General features: G+C 36.5%; 1 protein-coding gene across 7 annotated transcripts in view; it reads right to left on the bottom strand.

The window, feature by feature from the left end:
- The window catches only part of LOC129756122 (glutamate receptor-interacting protein 2), a 70,077-nt gene that overhangs the window by 12,138 nt on the left and 39,305 nt on the right, over positions 1–18,634 (bottom strand). For all 7 annotated transcript variants that reach the window (XR_008739400.1, XR_008739397.1, XR_008739399.1 and 4 more), the window contains 5 exons: positions 8,944–9,069; positions 3,839–4,036; positions 3,575–3,765; positions 3,220–3,512; positions 2,978–3,144 (listed from right to left, as the gene is read on the bottom strand). Coding sequence is in view for 2 of the 7 variants with exons in the window: in XM_055752912.1 (XP_055608887.1) it covers positions 2,978–3,144; positions 3,220–3,512; positions 3,575–3,765; positions 3,839–4,036; positions 8,944–9,069 (975 nt within the window). In the remaining 5 variants the exon portion in view is untranslated. The remainder of the gene's footprint in view (positions 1–2,977; positions 3,145–3,219; positions 3,513–3,574; positions 3,766–3,838; positions 4,037–8,943; positions 9,070–18,634) is intronic.

The following is an 18,634-nucleotide window of genomic DNA, read 5'->3' as shown; positions in this document are numbered from 1 at the left end:
GGAATCGGCACGTCAGTGGCAGAATAGTAGGTAGTTGGTACACATAAGGCCATTCATCTTGTGACACATTTCGTCGCTGCTGTCAAGCTGAGCTCGGTTTAGGTTACGTTTACTTTTTCAACTAAACGTATTTCCACGCTTTCCATATCAACAGAATCGTTGGTGCGCTTCGTCATTTTCCTCTTTTTTTTTAAGGTACTGTAATAGCTCAAACCCGTTGACAATTTTAAGAATCAGTTCATTTCTCCTACCAACATTTAAGTCAAGTGCATTGAAAGGGAACGGGTCGCACAATTCCAGAGCACCAGAAGTCGTCGTTTCGTTTTGTTGAGGTTTTTTTTTCTCCATTTTCTACACAATCTTCAAAATCTCTTACCCAAATGTGACAGGTTCGGGTTCAATTTGGAAGCATAAGATATATGATCCCACTCACGTCGAGAAATCCGTTCCCACTGATATTATTATTGCTCAAAAACTCTCTCCCCCCTCCCCCCCCCCCCCCTCTTCTCCATCTCGAAGTGTTCGAATGTGTTCTGTTGATGCGCCTCTGAGATAGGTACGAACATATACGAGAGTAGGAGAATTAGAAGGGACATTTCCAGCGCACGCGTCCGGATTAATTAGATCTTCAATGCGTCACCCGGTTCCAAAAATATCAACGCGAGCCCCAAGGCTAGGGCTGTTCTGCTGATGTTGGTTGCACGTGTGGAAAGAGTTGGTTTTACCCCACTCTTGCTCTTTACATATTTTTAAGATGAATTTATTACATTCATTACATCATTCAATACTTATCATTTTTTCGAACATTGATTCACATTCAAAAAATTGCATAAAACTTGCTTGAGAATCAAGCAGTTTATTAATTACCCAGTACAAAAAAGTGGTGGAATGAGAAAACTAAAATAATCTTAAATATTAGGCGAGTCATAAGGACAGCTTGACTATGTTCACAATTTCAAGCGGGTTGAAAGGACAGCTTGAAATTGGATGTTGAGTTGAGAGAACAGCCTGGAAGAAATCGATTGAAATTTCAAGCGAGTTGAGAGAACGAAATGCGAGTTTAGAGGACAGCCTAATCGTATCGATAGAAATTTCAACCCAGTTGAGAGAACAGCTAAAAATTGAAAGGTGAGTTGAGAGGACAGCCTGATGATATTGATGGCAATTTCAAGCCAGTTGTGAGGACAACTTGAAATTGAAAGGCGAGTTGAGAGGACAACCTGATCATATGGATAGAAATTTCGAGCGAGTTGAGAGGGCAGCTTGAAATTGAAAGGCGAGTTGAGAGGACAGCTTCAATATCTTATTACATTGAAAATCATACGGGTTGAGAAAGTAGCATAAGATAAGCTAGACCTTTTAAGCAAGTCGAGAAGAGAGCTCGAAGTTAAAAAAAATGGGACAACCTTGAATATCTCATCAAATTGAATATCAAGCGGGTTGAGAGGACAGCTTGAGATAAGATGCTATAAAGCGAGTCGAGAGGACAATTTGAAATTCGAAAAAAAATATCGAGAAGTCAGCATAAATATCTTATCTTATTGAAAATCAAGCGGGTCTAGAAAAACAGCTTGACATGAGATTCAAATATGGATCTAGTCGAAAGAACAGCTTAATATTAAGAAAAAGTGTGTCGAGAGGACAATTTGAAATTACAAGAATGAACCATGCAGTTCAGGTTAACTCATCAAAACTAGAAGCGAGCTGAAAGAATAGCTGAAGATCGAGGAAAAATTTCGAAATGACAGCTTATCCTTTAAGAAATAAAATATGTAGATTAAAATTGAAAATCAAGCGGGATGAAATATGATTTCGTTAAACGGAGATTGAAAGAAAGGTTGAATTGAGATATGTAAGCATCGGCTACGCATTGCAGCGGAAGTCCTTCATACCAGCTTAAGTTCATGACTTTTTCTAATCAAAAGCACCTTCAACAACGTTCCTCGTTAAGGTTTTAATATCGTGTGATTTAGTGATTTAGTCCATCTCCAAACCCCAAAGAAGGTTTCCATTCTTAAGAAGTTGCGTTTTGAGTTAACAAATGTTACTGTGGTCCTTCGAACCGGATTCTGCTAAATAACTACCAGTAGGTTGAGGCTTAGAAAGGTAGGAATTTCAGACAGATTCAACATCAACATGTCAAGACTTGAACAGCTGGTAACCCTACGAGGAAAACCGCAAAAAAACCTGAACACCAACAAAAAAGCAAGAGACACTCAAGATATAAAGAACCAGCAGCAGCAGCAGAAGCAGCACGCTGATGATGGTGATTGCAATTGCACTTAACCAACAGTAGCAGCGGCAGAGAACAGCAGCAAATCAGCAAAAATGGGGCCAACGTCTGCACTCAACTCAACGCGCTCTGTCTCTCTTAGTTCTGTCGATGAATCACTGCAATTATTCCCGAGAATAATAATGCAAATTTCAACTGTTTCATTACGTTTCTCGAGCGAAGCGAGACAGACGAAAAGGAAAAGACAAACGCGAAGGCTCTTCTGCTGTTCTGCAAAACAATTCAAGTGCTTCCGGGTGGATTGGAGCAATTTCTGTTGGGTGTTTTTTTTTACTTCTTCTTGTTAAGACCGCAGCTTATCAATGGTTCTCGCTCGGAAAATGTTTCGAGCATTTACATGTTTCGGTGATGTTTTTTTTTCTTGTTGAGCAGCAGACTGCTCACAGAGGCTTAATGTAATTGGATGGCTTTGCCTGGTTGCTGACTGAGTTGATGAAAAATTTATCCTCAGGAAAAGTAGGCGTCGATTGGTTTGTCATGCACGTGTTTATGTTTACTGTACGAAAATCTGTTTAAATCTTCAAGTTTTAGAAAATTGTAAAAAAAAACTACTAGAAAAGACGATGGGAAGTGTACTTTACTGAAAAAGTTTCTTCACCGCAAGGGAGTAAATAGTGAGACTATTTTAGCAGCTGTTTCGTAACAACCCTATTATATTAAGAGAGTGACTTGTCGCAAACTTACCTCTTCGTCTCACAAGGGTATGCGCCGGAAGAATTTGAAGTTGGGTGTATCCTTTGGGACAGGGAGCGTCCAGCAGGCTGGTCACTTCCTCCGGTGAGTAGGCACTGTTTTCGACGATCGTTTCGTCCACCGACAGGATTTGATCCCCGATCGAGAGGGCGCCACATCTGTAGAAGAAATAAAAATGCAATTTTTTTTATGAGTTGTAGATTTTGCGGCAGAATTGGACAATCGGAGCTCACCGATCGGCTATACTGGCCGGAAGGATGCTGGCAATGTAGATTCCGGCCGGCTGCACCTCGTCTAGTTTGTGATACAGGTCGGCTTGATTGACGGCGCTGGAGTAGTTGCTCAGGATGAGGCCCAACTTTTCGTTCATCGGCCGTTCGATTTCCAGCAACAGGGGACCCATGCTGAACTCCACGCTCTGCATTACCGACACGTCGTACTCGATTGTGAGATTAGTGTAGCCGGACATGTGCCCGTTTTTGAGAATGTGCTGAGCCTCCGAGAGAGTTTTGTTGACCAGGGAAATCTACCCGGAAAGAAGGATTCGATTATTTTAAGTTTGACGGATGGAATCCGAAGGAAACCTACATTATCGACTCGCAGAACCCGATCACCCGGTTTGATTTGACCGGTTTTGAAGACCGGACCGTGCATCCGGACGTTTGTGACTACGAGAGGATATTCCCCGCCTCCTCGAAGAGTAAGTCCGAGACATCCGCTTTCCCGCTCCACGGTAATTTGTGCCAACTTGGTCGTCACGCAGAGACTGTTTTGTGAAACTGGAATTTGAGGTTATGTGTTATTGTTTATCTATTTTCCAGATTATGACGCAAACAAGTTGTCAATACTTACTGTACTCCGGAAACGAGTACTCAATCTCAATCACGGCCGGCCCATCGCCATGGGTTAGCAAGCTAAACAGATGCTGATTGGTCAGGCCAATCGTCGAGATGCCATCGATTTGGTGCAGCCGGTCTCCCGGTGCCAGAAAGTCCGCCGCCGGCCCATTGATGGACTCGACCACCGGCGGATAGGAGAGGTCGGAACGCTCTGGAAGCAGAAAAAGAACAATCATAACAACATAGGAAGATTGCGATATGAATTTGCATACACCCTTCGGTTTGTACATGTATCTTTTTTTCCTCTTCTAACAGTGCCATCTACAGTTCGTATCAAGCGATTGAAGTTTATTAGCAATGAAAGGGTTTCCCTGAAAGATTATTTAACGTTCGAAAATTCTAAAAACAACATTATCCAACCCGTTTAGCCCATCAAAGTTACCTAATAAGCTACACCGAATTGGTACTTAAGGCAGCAACCAAAATGAGAACATCCACGTAGGGCCGTTGGCTAAGCACCCTTCTATTCACAATTTTATTACGCATATTACTGTGGCATATTTCCTCTTCACGGAACCAACGAATGAACGAGAACGTCTAGCATTTTAATTGGATTAATCTCGTCTCTCAATTTTCGTCTTTTATTGGTTGGCAAGGATTTTTTTCCCAATTACAAATGAATCCACAAACATTCCCGTGCTCGTTCGTCGTTAAGAAAAACGTCGAAAGATCTTAACTCAAATTAATAGCATCGTTTAAATAAATAAAATCCATTCCGCGTGAGCGAAGGATAGTATATCAGAGTTCTGTTCAGTCAGTTTTTCAATTTTTTTTGCTCTCCCTTAGGGGATAAGTAGCGTTTTTCTTTCAAACTGAGGTGAATCGCGTACGCTTCACTCATTCATCAACGCTACCGGTCACAATAAGCAGACAGCTCTCTAGGTGTGAGGTTGCATCCGTAACATTTGTCAAATGTGTAGGTGTTTTAAGGAATTAAAACAAAAACGTCAAAATTTACGACCGTTCACACGCGTTTAAAGCTTGAGATTTTTGCTTTAATTTTCTGAACCAAAGTTCTAAATATTTTAGAGTTAAAATTATCAGCAAACTACCAACATATCAGATCAAATAAACTACTGAAATCGACAATTATATCAAACTTTTAAAATTGTGGCAACCATCAAAATATATAAAATTATCGAAATTATTAAAATACTCAAAACTGTCGAAAATGTCAAAATTCAAAATTGTCGAAGTTGAAAAAAATGTCAAAACTGTCAAAATTTTCAAAATTTTGAACACTTTCAAAAATGTTAAAATTTTCAAAATTTTCGACAAATGGTTAAAATGGTTAAAATGGTTAAAATTGTCAAAATTGTCAAAATTGTCAAAATTGTCAAAATTGTCAAAATTGTCAAAATTGTCAAAATTGTCAAAATTGTCAAAATTGTCAAAATTGTCAAAATTGTCAGAATTGTCAGAATTGTCAAAATTGTCAAAATTGTCAAAATTGTCAAAATTGTCAAAATTATCAAAATAATCAAAATTGTCAAAAATGTCAAAATTGTCAAAATTGTCAAAATTGTCAAAATTGTCAAAATTGTCAAAATTGTCAAAATTGTCAAAATTGTCAAAATTGTCAAAATTGTCAAAATTGTCAAAATTGTCAAAATTGTCAAAATTGTCAAAATTGTCAAAATTGTCAAAATTGTCAAAATTGTCAAAATTGTCAAAATTGTCAAAATTGTCAAAATTGTCAAAATTGTCACAATTGTCAAAATTGTCAAAATTGTCAAAATTGTCAAAATTGTCAAAATTGTCAAAATTGTCAAAATTGTCAAAATTGTCAAAATTGTCAAAATTGTCAAAATTGTCAAAATTGTCAAAATTGTCAAAATTGTCAAAATTGGTCAAAATTGTCAAAATTGTCAAAATTGTCAAAATTGTCAAAATTGTCAAAATTGTCAAAATTGTCAAAATTGTCAAAATTGTCAAAATTGTCAAAATTGTCAAAATTGTCAAAATTGTCAAAATTGTCAAAATTGTCAAAATTGTCAAAATTGTCAAAATTGTCAAAATTGTCAAAATTGTCAAAATTGTCAAAATTGTCAAAATTGTCAGAATTGTCAAAATTGTCAAAATTGTCAAAATTGTCAAAATTGTCAAAATTGTCAAAATTGTCAAAATTGTCAAAATTGTCAAAATTGTCAAAATTGTCAAAATTGTCAAAATTGTCAAAATTGTCAATATGTCAAAATTTTCAAAATTGTCAAAATTGTCAAAATTGTCAGAATTGTCAAAATTGTCAAAATTGTCAAAAATTTTCAAAAATTGTCAAAATTATTAAAATTGTCAAAATTTCCAAACTTTTCAAAATTATAAAAATTGTCAACATTTTCAAAATTGTCAATATTATCAAAATTGTCAAAATTGTCAAAATTGTCAAAATTGTCAAAATTGTCAAAATTGTCAAAATTGTCAAAATTGTCAAAATTGTCAAAATTGTCAAAATTGTCAAAATTGTCAAAATTGTCAAAATTGTCAAAATTGTCAAAATTGTCAAAATTGTCAAAACTGTTAAAATTTTCAAAATTTTCAAAAAGGTCCAAATGGTCGAAATTGTCAAAATTGTCAAAATTGTCAAAATTGGTCAAAATTGTCAAAATTGTCAAAATTGTCAAAATTGTCAAAATTGTCAAAATTGTCAAAATTGTCAAAATTGTCAAAATTGTCAAAATTGTCAAAATTGTCAAAATTGTCAAAATTGTCAAAATTGTCAAAATTGTCAAAATTGTCAAAATTGTCAAAATTGTCAAAATTGTCAAAATTGTCAAAATTGTCAAAATTGTCAAAATTGTCAAAATTGTCAAAATTGTCAAAATTGTCAAAATTGTCAAAATTGTCAAAATTGTCAAAATTGTCAAAATTGTCAAAATTGTCAAAATTGTCAAAATTGTAAAAATTGTAAAAATTGTCAAAATTGTCAAAATTGTCAAAATTGTCAAAATTGTCAAAATTGTCAAAATTGTCAAAATTGTCAAAATTGTCAAAATTGTCAAAATTGTCAAAATTTTCAAAATTGTCAAAATTGTCAAAATTGTCAAAATTGTCAAAACTGTCAAAATTGTCAAAAATTGTCAAAAATTATCAAAATTGTCAAAATTATTAAAATTATCAAAATTTCCAAAATTGTCAAAATTTGTCAAAATTTAAAAATTGTCAAAATTGTCAAAATTGTCAATATATCAATATGTCAAAATTGTCAAAATTGTCAAAATTGTCAAAAATTGTCAAAATTATCAAAATTGTCAAAATTGTCAAAATTGTAAAAATTTCCAAAATTGTCAAAATTGTCAAAATTGTCAAAATTGTCAAAATTGTCAAAATTGTCAAAATAGTCAAAATTGTCAAAATTGTCAAAACTGCAAAAATTGTCAAGATTGTCAAAATTGTCAAAATTGTCAAAATTGTCAAAATTGTCAAAATTGTCAAAATTGTCAAAATTGTCAAAATTGTCAAAATTATCAAAATTGTGAAAATTGTCAAAATTGTCCGAATTGTCAAAATTGTTAAAATTGTCAAAAATGTCAAAATTATCAAAATTGTCAAAATTTTCTAAATTTTCAAATTTCTCGATTGACAAAAATAGCAAAATTAAAAAAAAAATTAAAAAAGAAAAAAATACAAAAATGACAAAAATGACAAAAATGACAAAAATGACAAAAATGACAAAAATGACAATAATGACAATAATGACAATAATGACAAAAATGACAAAAATGACAAAAATGATAAAAATGACAAAAATGACAAAAATGGCAAAAATGACAAAAATGACAAAAATGACAAAAATGACAAAAATGACAAAAATGACAAAAATGACAAAAATGACAAAAATGACAAAAATGACAAAAATGACAAAAATGACAAAAATGACAAAAATGACAAAAATGACAAAAATGACAAAAATGACAAAAATGACAAAAATGACAAAAATGACAAAAATGACAAAAATGACAAAAATGACAAAAATGACAAAAATGACAAAAATGACAAAAATGACAAAAATGACAAAAATGACAAAAATGACAAAAATGACAAAAATGACAAAAATGACAAAAATGACAAAAATGACAAAAATGACAAAAATGACAAAAATGACAAAAATGACAAAAATGGCAAAAATGACAAAAATGACAAAAATGACAAAAATGACAAAAATGATAAAAATGATAAAAATGACAAAAATGTTAAAAATGATAAAAATGATAAAATGATGCATGACAAAAATGACAAAAATGACAAAAATGACAAAAATGACAAAAATGACAAAAATGACAAAAATGACAAAAATGACAAAAATGACAAAAATGACAAAAATGACAAAAATGACAAAAATGATAAAAATGACAAAAATGACAAAAATGACAAAAATGCCAAAATGACAAAAATGACAAAAATGACAAAAATGACAAAAATAACAAAAATGACAAAAATTACAAAAATGACCAAAATGACAAAAATTACAATTGGACAATTTTTGTTATTAAAATATTTAGACAATTTTTCAACTTTTACAATTTTCACATTCTTACAATTTTTATAATTTTTGCTGTTTAAATTTTGACAATTTTGTCAATTTTTTTCAATTTTGACAATTTTTACAATTTTGACAATTTTAACAATTGTGACAATTTTGACAATTTTTATAATTTCACAATTTTTGTTAATTTTGACCGTTTTTAAAATTTTTAAAAACTTATATAATATCAAAAATTTTAAAAATTTTAAAAATTTTAAAAATTATGAACATTTTGAAAACTTTGCAATTTTGACAATTTCTCCAATTCTGACAATTTTGACAATTTTGACAATGTTGACAATTTTGACAATTTTGACAGTTTCGAAAATTTTGACAATTTTGACAATTTAGACAATTTTGACAATTTTAACAATTTCGAAAATTTTGACTATTTTTACAATTTGTACAACTGTGACAATTTTGAGAATTTGGACAATTTGGAACTTTTGGGAATTTGGAAAACAATTTAGTTTTTTTGTAATTCTTCATATTTTTATGTTTTTTGGCAGGGCAGCCAATTTTGTCGAATGACTTACCTACAAGTATAATTCCAAGAGGTTGTCCGTGCTCTCGAGGAATCGAAATCGTGGCATAAGTGGTTCCTCGATCGGCAGCCAATCCAGAATCCTCCGATTGTGCTGGACTCATTGCCCGGTCGATAGCTGAAAGTAAACAAAGCGGAAAACGCAACAGTTTATTTATCAATTTTGATTTGTAACATTCAACTTCTTTGAACAAAAGGAAAATAACACTTAAACTGTGAAAAATTAGAACATTTGTTTTAATTTTCTGCCCTTCCGAAAAAAAGAAAATACGACTCCATTAGCCGAAGGCAAGCTGTTTGTTGTTTTTTCTTATTCAAATTATGGGAACAGGGAATGGGTGCCAGGAAAAAGTCGAACTAAATACTGGCAACAACAGCTGTTCGGTTTGGTCGTGCCGCTCGTGTCAGTCATGTCGTCGACGTCGTGATTTTCGTAAAGCACGCGGCGCGTGATTTCTGCCGACACGGGTTTTCAGCTAGTGAAACCACAGCTGGAACATTCTCGGTACTCTTGTTCCTCGATTGATTGCCGGGGAGACGTGCAGGAATTTTGATTGAAAACCCAACACAGAAACTAGACATGGATTGAAAATTGGAAATCTAATCGAAAGAAGAGGTTTTTTCGGGAAATTTCCCGGAAATGAGTTGTGAAATTTGTTAGTCGACCAAAAAATTAAGGAAACTGGTCAACCAAGAACCAGTTTCTAAGAAAGAAAATATTTACATTTTTTTCCTCCTGGCTTATTGAAGGAAATGGCTTTTACGATCCGTCGAATGATTTAGCTTCCCCAACGACCTTCCAAGTAGCAGAAAACTTCTACATGTTGTTCCATTAAAGCGATCCACTGGACTGTTTTTATTCTCTCCAATGGTTTCCATATTTGGTAAATTTCCATTCCGTATAATGCATTGCGCCATAGAGCTGCCATGACGAGTCCAATGGAAGACGTTTTCTTGCTTCCTCCATAATAAAAACCATCACAGTAGGCGCCTGTTTGCTGAAAACCTTCAGTTGTGTCGAATATTAACAACTATCGTCGTCATCATTCGACGTCATCAACGTCATGGCATGCTACTGCTCCTTTGACCTGATACAGTGTGAACATTCATTCATTAAGAACCAAATAAAAAAAAAGAAAAAATGAAAAGAGTATCGATCGCAGATGACTTTGTTCTTGCTTCAAATGACATTAATGAGTTTGTTTTATTGTGACAAGTGATTAATATCCAGTTATTTATTTTTTCTTGAAATCGTTTTAAGTATTATTGTGGAACATTTAACTCTTTTCTTCAGTGATAAAACTAAAAGGCAAAAAATAAACTTAAAAACGAAAGCGACAAAGATCGGGAAACGAGAAAAGGGTTTATGTCTATTCTAATTATGGAAAGAAAATTCATGCTCGTGTGATTGAAATGTGCGTCAGCACTCACATTCCAGCATCTTCCTCTCAAATGCTACTGGAAGCTGTAGTGAGTTTTCCCCCCAAAAGAATCAAGATACATTTCCACTTTAATGAAGGGATCTCTTCGGTTTTATTTTTTTTCTGTTCACAATTACATTTGTGAGGTTAATGACATCCCCTTCGTTGATCAATGATGCAATCCCTGGGAAAATCATTAAACAACAGAAGAAGACAATAATTAATAATGAGTAAGCAAAACGACAATTTTTCTATCGAGGTGTGAACATGGTCCGGCGGCTGTCAGCAGCTCGTTTCGAGCTTCAAATTGCACCGGAATTTGTTTGTTTACATCTGTGCGATATTGTATTTTATTACCACGCAATAATCGTTCGACCGCTCTTAGTTGTATAAACAAACATCATTCGCTTAAGTGACAATTGTGGTTTCGGTGACTAACTTCTGAATAATCGTATTGACTAGTAAAGTGTCTCCTCTCTCAAGAATTCATGTGTTCAAAGAAGAAAAAACGACAGTGCATGACCCTTCTTCAGAACCACTGAGTTGTTAACTGGATGCATCTCTGATCCAATCGCGCCTAAAGTGCACTACCATCCACTACCATGCACTCACTAATTGACTTTCCAACCAAATGGAAGTGCATCGGGCGGGACGACCGCTACCGGTTTAAGCTTTTTTGTTGGTTCGTTTGTTTGTTTATACATTCACAAACGATCATCTAGCGGTGGAAGTCAATGGAAGTCATTTAGTCGGGTATACAGACCCTTTTTTCTGTGTTGTTCCTATGGATTTCCAAACAACTTTGGATTTTGAGTTGTGGTAGGACCATGCATGATAATTCAATTAACTATCACACTCAATTTGTTTAGAGTCTTGGTAGGTGGTTGAACCTTTTTCAGAAATCATATCAATCCGTTAAGATCAGTTTAGCGGGCCTACAAGATGCCCTTGGAGCCAAAAGGGGTATAAGTGCATAAAAGCGTATTTCTAAAGAACACGCTTTATAGTTGTTTTTGACCATTTTTTATCAATGAATTCTATTTTTGAATTTGCCGAATTATAAGGCAACATTTTCTACCCAAACTCTTTCCTTACAATTTTATCAATCATTTCTTCGAAATTCGGTGCACCTACAGCGTTTTATCATCCAGGCGGTTCAGCGCCAATGATGCAACATGGGTAAGAAAACTGGACCACACTTGAAACCTGTCGAAGATGTGACCCACTGATGAAGCTAGGACCTACAGTCGAGCGTCAAACCGAAAGGCCACAGTAGATACTGGCGCAGTAAAAGAATGTTTGCTTAAGTTTTCGCTAATGTCGTGTCGTCAAGTTCTACGATCGATGCCACAATCGATTTTGTCGATGGAGCACAGCTCAAACAGCAGGAAGTTATGGCCGGAAAACCACACAGTAGATAATGCAATGCAGCTAAAAAACACAGTCAGGACGATCGATGGTGGTGTGTAGCGGATTGCCACAGATGATGCAGCTGCAATGACTGCAACAGAAGGATTACAGTTGGAGTCGCTGAGGCTCTGCCGGTGCTGTCGGGAGTGTTGGGCAACTGATACAGCGATTAGGCTACAAACTTGGCCAATTTACCGGTCGTCTTCTACGGAGATGCTCTCCGCCGGATGAGGATCGCCTTTAAAAGCGTGGCACGGCCAGGTAGGATCCAGAAGAGGAACGGAGCGGGGTAAAAAGGGGTCCTGGTGACACGGAAACACCCCTTATAACGGTGCTCGTTGATGGACGGATCATCTTTTTTTATTAGTAGATCACCCATGGTCCATCCTTTTTACGGATTGCATTCCAATTGCGAACCACCCTGTCTCCCCAGTATGCTACTCTGGGTCCATGGGTGCAATTGGCCAACTCTAGATATCATGTACCCCTACGCCATAAAGTCCACCTGGGGCCTCTGGCCATATTTCCTATCCGGATCTGCAACTAGGGCTATACCCGTGATGGGAGACTAAGTCTGTGCTTCTGGGCTCATCGGCCTACTCGGTTTCAAGTCGAAACTGACCAGCATATACACGCTGCCTTTTATTGCGATTCAAGACTATGGACCTCTCCTCTGACGACTTGAAGTCAAGCCTTTACTCGTAACTCGAGGCTCGTTTGGTTGCCACGACTATCGTGTGCTCCTCCTCTATTTGAGTCCACTGCCAGAGACCAGTGACTTCTTCTCTAACGACTTGAGGTTTGGCTCCGCATGGTATGGCTCGAAGCCCTCTCCTCTTTGTCCGTCCGTTTGCCGATCGAGAGCAGCTTATCCTGGACACCCGCCTGTCACAGCACATAACATTTTGTTGTTGGAACTTTGGCTGTGCCACGATCGCCGCTGCGGAGCAACTCGCCACCGAGCACCACATTTTTCTTTTCTGTGGCGGAACCTGAATTGACGTTTACCGCTCATTTGCACGCTTTACGTAGTTTCCCCCTAAATACACGCAAAATATCAAAAACTTACCGAGTAAGTTATTTTTACGCAACCGAGAGTTTTTTGACGTTACTTTCTCTTGCATACTTTTTGTTTATCATTTTGTATGCAACTCAAAAGTTTTTTTCAATAAAACTATTCCGTGCGTACTTTTTCTCCAGCCATTTTGTTTTTTAACAGTTTTTTTGTTGCGGTACATTGATGATTCCCTTCGAATCATTCAATTATTTTGAAAAAAAGGGCGAGCCATTCCTCGTTTGCTGAGCTATTCTTCAGGAAGTGATCTGAGCAGGTTAGTGTTATGATATTAATTCTTGGATTCACGGGATTCACCTAACAACACAATTTTGTTATACAAGATCTTCAAGCAGAAGCTCTCCACTAGGATTCGGACCGCCAGGTTCTGCAGCACCAATCGGAGGAGCCAGTGGACCCAGTTCCCGTCCTCGTGCTACTATACTGAGTTACGATGATGGTTTCGCGTGTGGTCTGGGAATGGACGGAGCATAAGGCCCGGACGAACGAACCTACTTCTATAAGAGTGCCACCAAGCAAAGTTGCTGATAAAAGCCGGACGAATTTATGCTAGCAGAAAAATTGCAACCCCCAGTGTCCCTGGAAAGAGTACCGGTCCGATCAAGGTAATTTTTCTGAATAGTTTACCGTAATAACCAATTGTTTCCTGAATGGCTTTAAAAAATCTTTCATTTTCAGACAAAGTGTACTGCCACAACGTCAACAACACTAAGGAATAGCAAAAGGTAGCCCCACCGGAGTATGTTGAGAGAAAGTCGACGTCGAACGGTCTGCTGGGGAAGCAGCTGAGGTTGTTTCAATGAAAGCAGTTACCGCAGCGGAAGCAGCTTCCGGTGGTGCGATACCGATGTTGATTCGCCCGGATGTTCTGCCAGTTATATTACCGGAACTGGCCACCGCTAGTGATTCGCTTACGTTTTTATGCGGGATTGTCAGAGAATTTATCCACAGCTATGGATCAAGCCATGGCTGCGACGCTGGCGGCCATCAAAGTTCCCGAGGATCCTGTATCGAAAAAAGATGAACTCACCAAATGCTCAGGTAATGCTGAACTGAATTAGGCGGTTGCTCGAATGTTTTCTACCTTCCAGATTGGCAAAATGAGATTTAATATTTCAAGAAACAAACCCGGTTATTTTTTAATGTTTCAAATTATGAGATTTTTCTGTTAATTTTATAAGATGGTGAACCGATTAAATTGACCTCCATTTCCTTTCTCTTTGATTCACAGTGATTTCTCCCAGTCGAAACTATTGCGGCAAACCTGACGAGAGGTGCTCATTATCGAGCTGACCCAGAGCCGCGGTCCTGGTAAGATACAGATATTGTTGTTGTGGATCAATTTTAAAATATTTTTGTTTTATTACAGAACACGTTCTTCAGGACGTTAAAAACAAAAAATCAGGACATTGTTCTTGCTAGTTTCCGGAACTATTAAAAGAAGCAGAGCAGAGTTGCACAGCAACACAACCTATAGAATAGAGGGTGGTGTCGGTTTGTAGGATGTGAAGCTGAACACCATCAAAGCCACCAGACATCAGCGTATCTACGCCAGACTACTCCCCATGGGCTAGTGCGTGCTGCAATCCTGCAATCGCATACAACGCAACGTCCGGCTGAAGCCTACGGCAGTTGGAATTACTGCCATCAGTGCTCTCGCTACATCCAAGAAGGCCAAGTTAAGAATGTTTTAAACTGGTTGGAAGCATTGAATGCATTCGAAGCAGTAAATAAAGAAATTAGATTGAAATTCTCGCATTTTATTTTATTTGGTTCGAAAAAAATCGCTATTTCCTACGATCCTACGATTCCACGCACCGGCGAGAAAACGTAGAAAAACTTTCTGTTGAGTAAAGTGCACTAAACTTAACGTTGAGTTGAATACGCTTAACTTTAAGTTGAGTTTAATGCATTAAACTTAACATTGAGTCCCTGCACTTTTTGTCCGAGTTGCGTACAAAAAAGTTACTGTTGAGTTTTTTGCCGTGTAGGTTTTTTGCCTTGTACTTTTCTCCATTGATTTTCAGATTTGGTTTAAAACCAACACACTCGTGTTGTTTTATGCAACGGGTGGGTAATTGAATAAAACTTGTTGAGTAAATTGCTCTCTCATATCATTGCTCAATCAAAATTCAATTGTAACACACCGGTCGCGGACTGGTGCTGCTTCCAACTCCTCTGTAGGGCAGCCACGATCCAACAGCAATACGTTTGAAGAGTGACACATGCACTAAAGGGTGATACGGTCAAAATTTGGACATGCACTAAAGGGTGATACGGTCAAAATTTGGTCAAGGGAAAACGTGTGTAAATCGGTGAAATCGTTTATTTAAAAAATCAAATTAAATTTCTTTTTCAAGTTTAATTAGTATAAAATTCAGGAGAAATTTCAGTTAGGCTTCCGCTTTTCCAAATCCGAATTGCCGGGCCTTACGCTCAACCCCTGCCATCAGATTTTGTACAACCACCTTGTCCACCTTCTCCGCCGCAGAAAGCCAGTTTGCCTTAAACTGCTGCTCGTCCTTAGCAGTTTTTTTGGTCTTCTTTAAGTTCCGCTTGACAATAGCCCAGTACTTCTCAATTGGGCGGAGCTCTGGCGTGTTGGGAGGGTTCTTATCCTTGGGAACCACCTGTACGTTGTTGGCGGCGTACCACTCCATGGCCTTTTTACCGTAATGGCAAGATGTCAAATCCGGCCAAAACAGGTGTTTTTTCAGGAAAGGCAGTAGACGTTTATTCAAACACTCTTTCACGTAAATTTCTTGGTTGACAGTCCCGGAAGCTATGAAAATACTGTTTTTCAAGCCACAGGTACAGATGGCTTGCCAAACCAGATATTTCTACGCGAACTTTGACAGTTTCATGTGCTTGAAAATATCTGCTACCTTTCCCCTTCCTTTTGCCGTATTAAACTCCTGTCCCGGAAGCTGCTTGTAGTCGACTTTGACGTAGGTTTCATCGTCCATTACCACGCAGTAAAACTTCGTCAGCATCGTCGTATAGAGCCTCCGGGATCGCGCTTCGGCCGCCGTATTTTGTTTATCATCGCGATTTGGAGTCACTACCTTCTTGTAAGTCGATAGTCCGGCTCGTTTTTTGGCTCGATGCACGGTTGTAGACGATACACCCAGCTTATTTGCGGCATCTCGGAGGTAGAGGTTAAGGTTTCGCTTGAAACTACCGGCAGCTCTCTTTGTCGTCTCAGCGGCTTCCGGTTTTCGATTTCCCCCCGATCCAGACTTCCTGGCTGTCGACAAACGTTCCCCAAACACTTTAATTACATTTGCAACGGTTGATTTGGCAACTTTTAGCGATTTTGCCAGCTTTGCGTGCAAGTAGCTCGGATTTTCGCGATGCGCGAGCAAAATTTTGATACGCTGCTCTTCTTCCTTGGACGGCATTTTGACAACTGAAGAGTGAATTCCAAAATCAAAATAGGAGCAACATGCTACACACACACACACACACACCTTCAAAATGAGGGGTGTTCAGGTTTTTTAAAGTAAAAATGGAAAGAAATACGTCAAGTTGATATTGACCAAATTTTGACCGTATCACCCTTTATGTATGTTTTATGCCCCATATAAATTACAACAAATCGAAATCCAATCCCCACACGGTATACTATCTGATTTTATTCCGCGAAAAAATGTAGACACTTTAGGCGAACATTCCTTTTCCGCTTTGATCTTCGGCGTCGACGGAAGTGCCGCTCTCGGGGCGCCACGGACGATTGTTCACAACATGCATAGTTCGGTGCTGTTTCTGTACACTTTTTTTAACTCGGTTTTTATCTCTACCCAAGAATCTGAAGCTATGCGCAACGATTTTATGTTTTATGCACATCGCTCGTGTCACTGTTCGGGATTGCTGTTGTAATTGACGCTGAACGAAGAACGACCAACCAAGTGCTGATTCTGTTCGTTTGAAGTCGTTTCACATCCGATTGTCCGAACGAATCGCGCAAGTAACGGAGTTGACCGTCGTATGTCGTGTTTATCTTTCACTTGAACAGCTGTTTGCTTACGCGTTCGCGAAAGAGGCGTGAAACAATCGCCCCTCGGTGGTGCGTATCACACGTGACGCGCCACCATAAATCGTGCTGTCCGGTCAAAACACCGGATGATAAAGGTTACCAGTTTCATCCGGGAACTGTCGATTCCATTTGTGAAAGTTGTTTCATTATATTAAAAGTGATAAAACTACGTTTAAAAAGGATGAAAGTTCTATTCCGGCTTCGAAAAAAAAGTGTACGACAGCTGAAAGATTCAGCGATCCCGACGAAGCAGAATCACACTCACGAATAGCGCAAATTAAATGGTCCACAAATAAGGATTGGCAGCGGCAGTTGTTTTGAATTTTGACACATGTATAGAAGTCTCGGCAGTTGTTACAATGTGTAAAAGTGTGATGGTTAGGCGGATTTTCTTTTTTCCAAACGATCAATTTCTTCACACAGTAGGCTGACGATTGTTTAGTTGTACGAAGCACTGTTTTTCCAGTTGTTTGCTGCTTTCGGCGATCTTCACACTTCAGTGTAAGAAAACAACAAAGTGTGCCATTTTTCGTGAATTCACTTTTGCATCACTTTTGTGTCATTTTTGATATTTTCACAATTTTTGTCATTTTTTTATTTTTGTCATTCATGTCATTTTTGTCATTTTTGTCATTTTTGTCATTTTTGTCATTTTTGTCATTTTTGTCATTTTTGTCATTTTTGTCATTTTTGTCATTTTTGTCATTTTTGTCATTTTTGTCATTTTTGTCATTTTTGTCATTTTTGTCATTTTTGTCATTTTTGTCATTTTTGTCATTTTTGTCATTTTTGTCATTTTTGTCATTTTTGTCATTTTTGTCATTTTTGTCATTTTTGTCATTTTTGTCATTTTTGTCATTTTTGTCATTTTTGTCATTTTTGTCATTTTTGTCATTTTTGTCATTTTTGTCATTTTTATCATTTTTGTCATTTTTGTCATTTTTGTCATTTTTGTCATTTTTGACATTTTTGTCATTTTTGTCATTTTTGTCATTTTTGTCATTTTTGTCATTTTTGTCATTTTTGTCATTTTTGTCATTTTTGTCATTTTTGTCATTTTTGTCATTTTTGTCATTTTTGTCATTTTTGTCATTTTTGTCATTTTTGTCATTTTTGTCATTTTTGTCATTTTTGTCATTTTTGTCATTTTTGTCATTTTTGTCATTTTTGTCATTTTTGTCATTTTTGTCATTTTTGTCATTTTTGTCATTTTTGTCATTTTTGTCATTTTTGTCATTTTTGTCATTTTTGTCATTTTTGTCATTTTTGTCATTTTTGTCATTTTTGTCATTTTTGTCATTTTTGTCATTTTTGTCATTTTTGTCATTTTTGTCATTTTTGTCATTTTTGTCATTTTTGTCATTTTTGTCATTTTTGTCATTTTTGTCATTTTTGTCATTTTTGTCATTTTTGTCATTTTTGTCATTTTTGTCATTTTTGTCATTTTTGTCATTTTTGTCATTTTTGTCATTTTTGTCATTTTTGTCATTTTTGTCATTTTTGTCATTTTTGTCATTTTTGTCATTTTTGTCATTTTTGTCATTTTTGTCATTTTTGTCATTTTTGTCATTTTTGTCATTTTTGTCGTTTTCATCATTTTCGTTATTTTTATCATTTTTGTCATTTCTGTCAGTTTTGTCATTTATCTCTTTTCTACTATACTCCGCTTAAAAATCTTGTTGAATGTATGTTTAAAACATGCCTGTTCTTAGATGATTGCCCTGTGGAACTTTAACGAAAA

This window comes from Uranotaenia lowii, chromosome 1 (genome assembly GCF_029784155.1).
Source record: "Uranotaenia lowii strain MFRU-FL chromosome 1, ASM2978415v1, whole genome shotgun sequence".
Classification (NCBI taxonomy): Eukaryota; Metazoa; Arthropoda; class Insecta; order Diptera; family Culicidae; genus Uranotaenia; species Uranotaenia lowii.
Note: the sequence above shows the minus strand (reverse complement) of the source record. Positions and strands in the feature narration are given on the sequence as shown.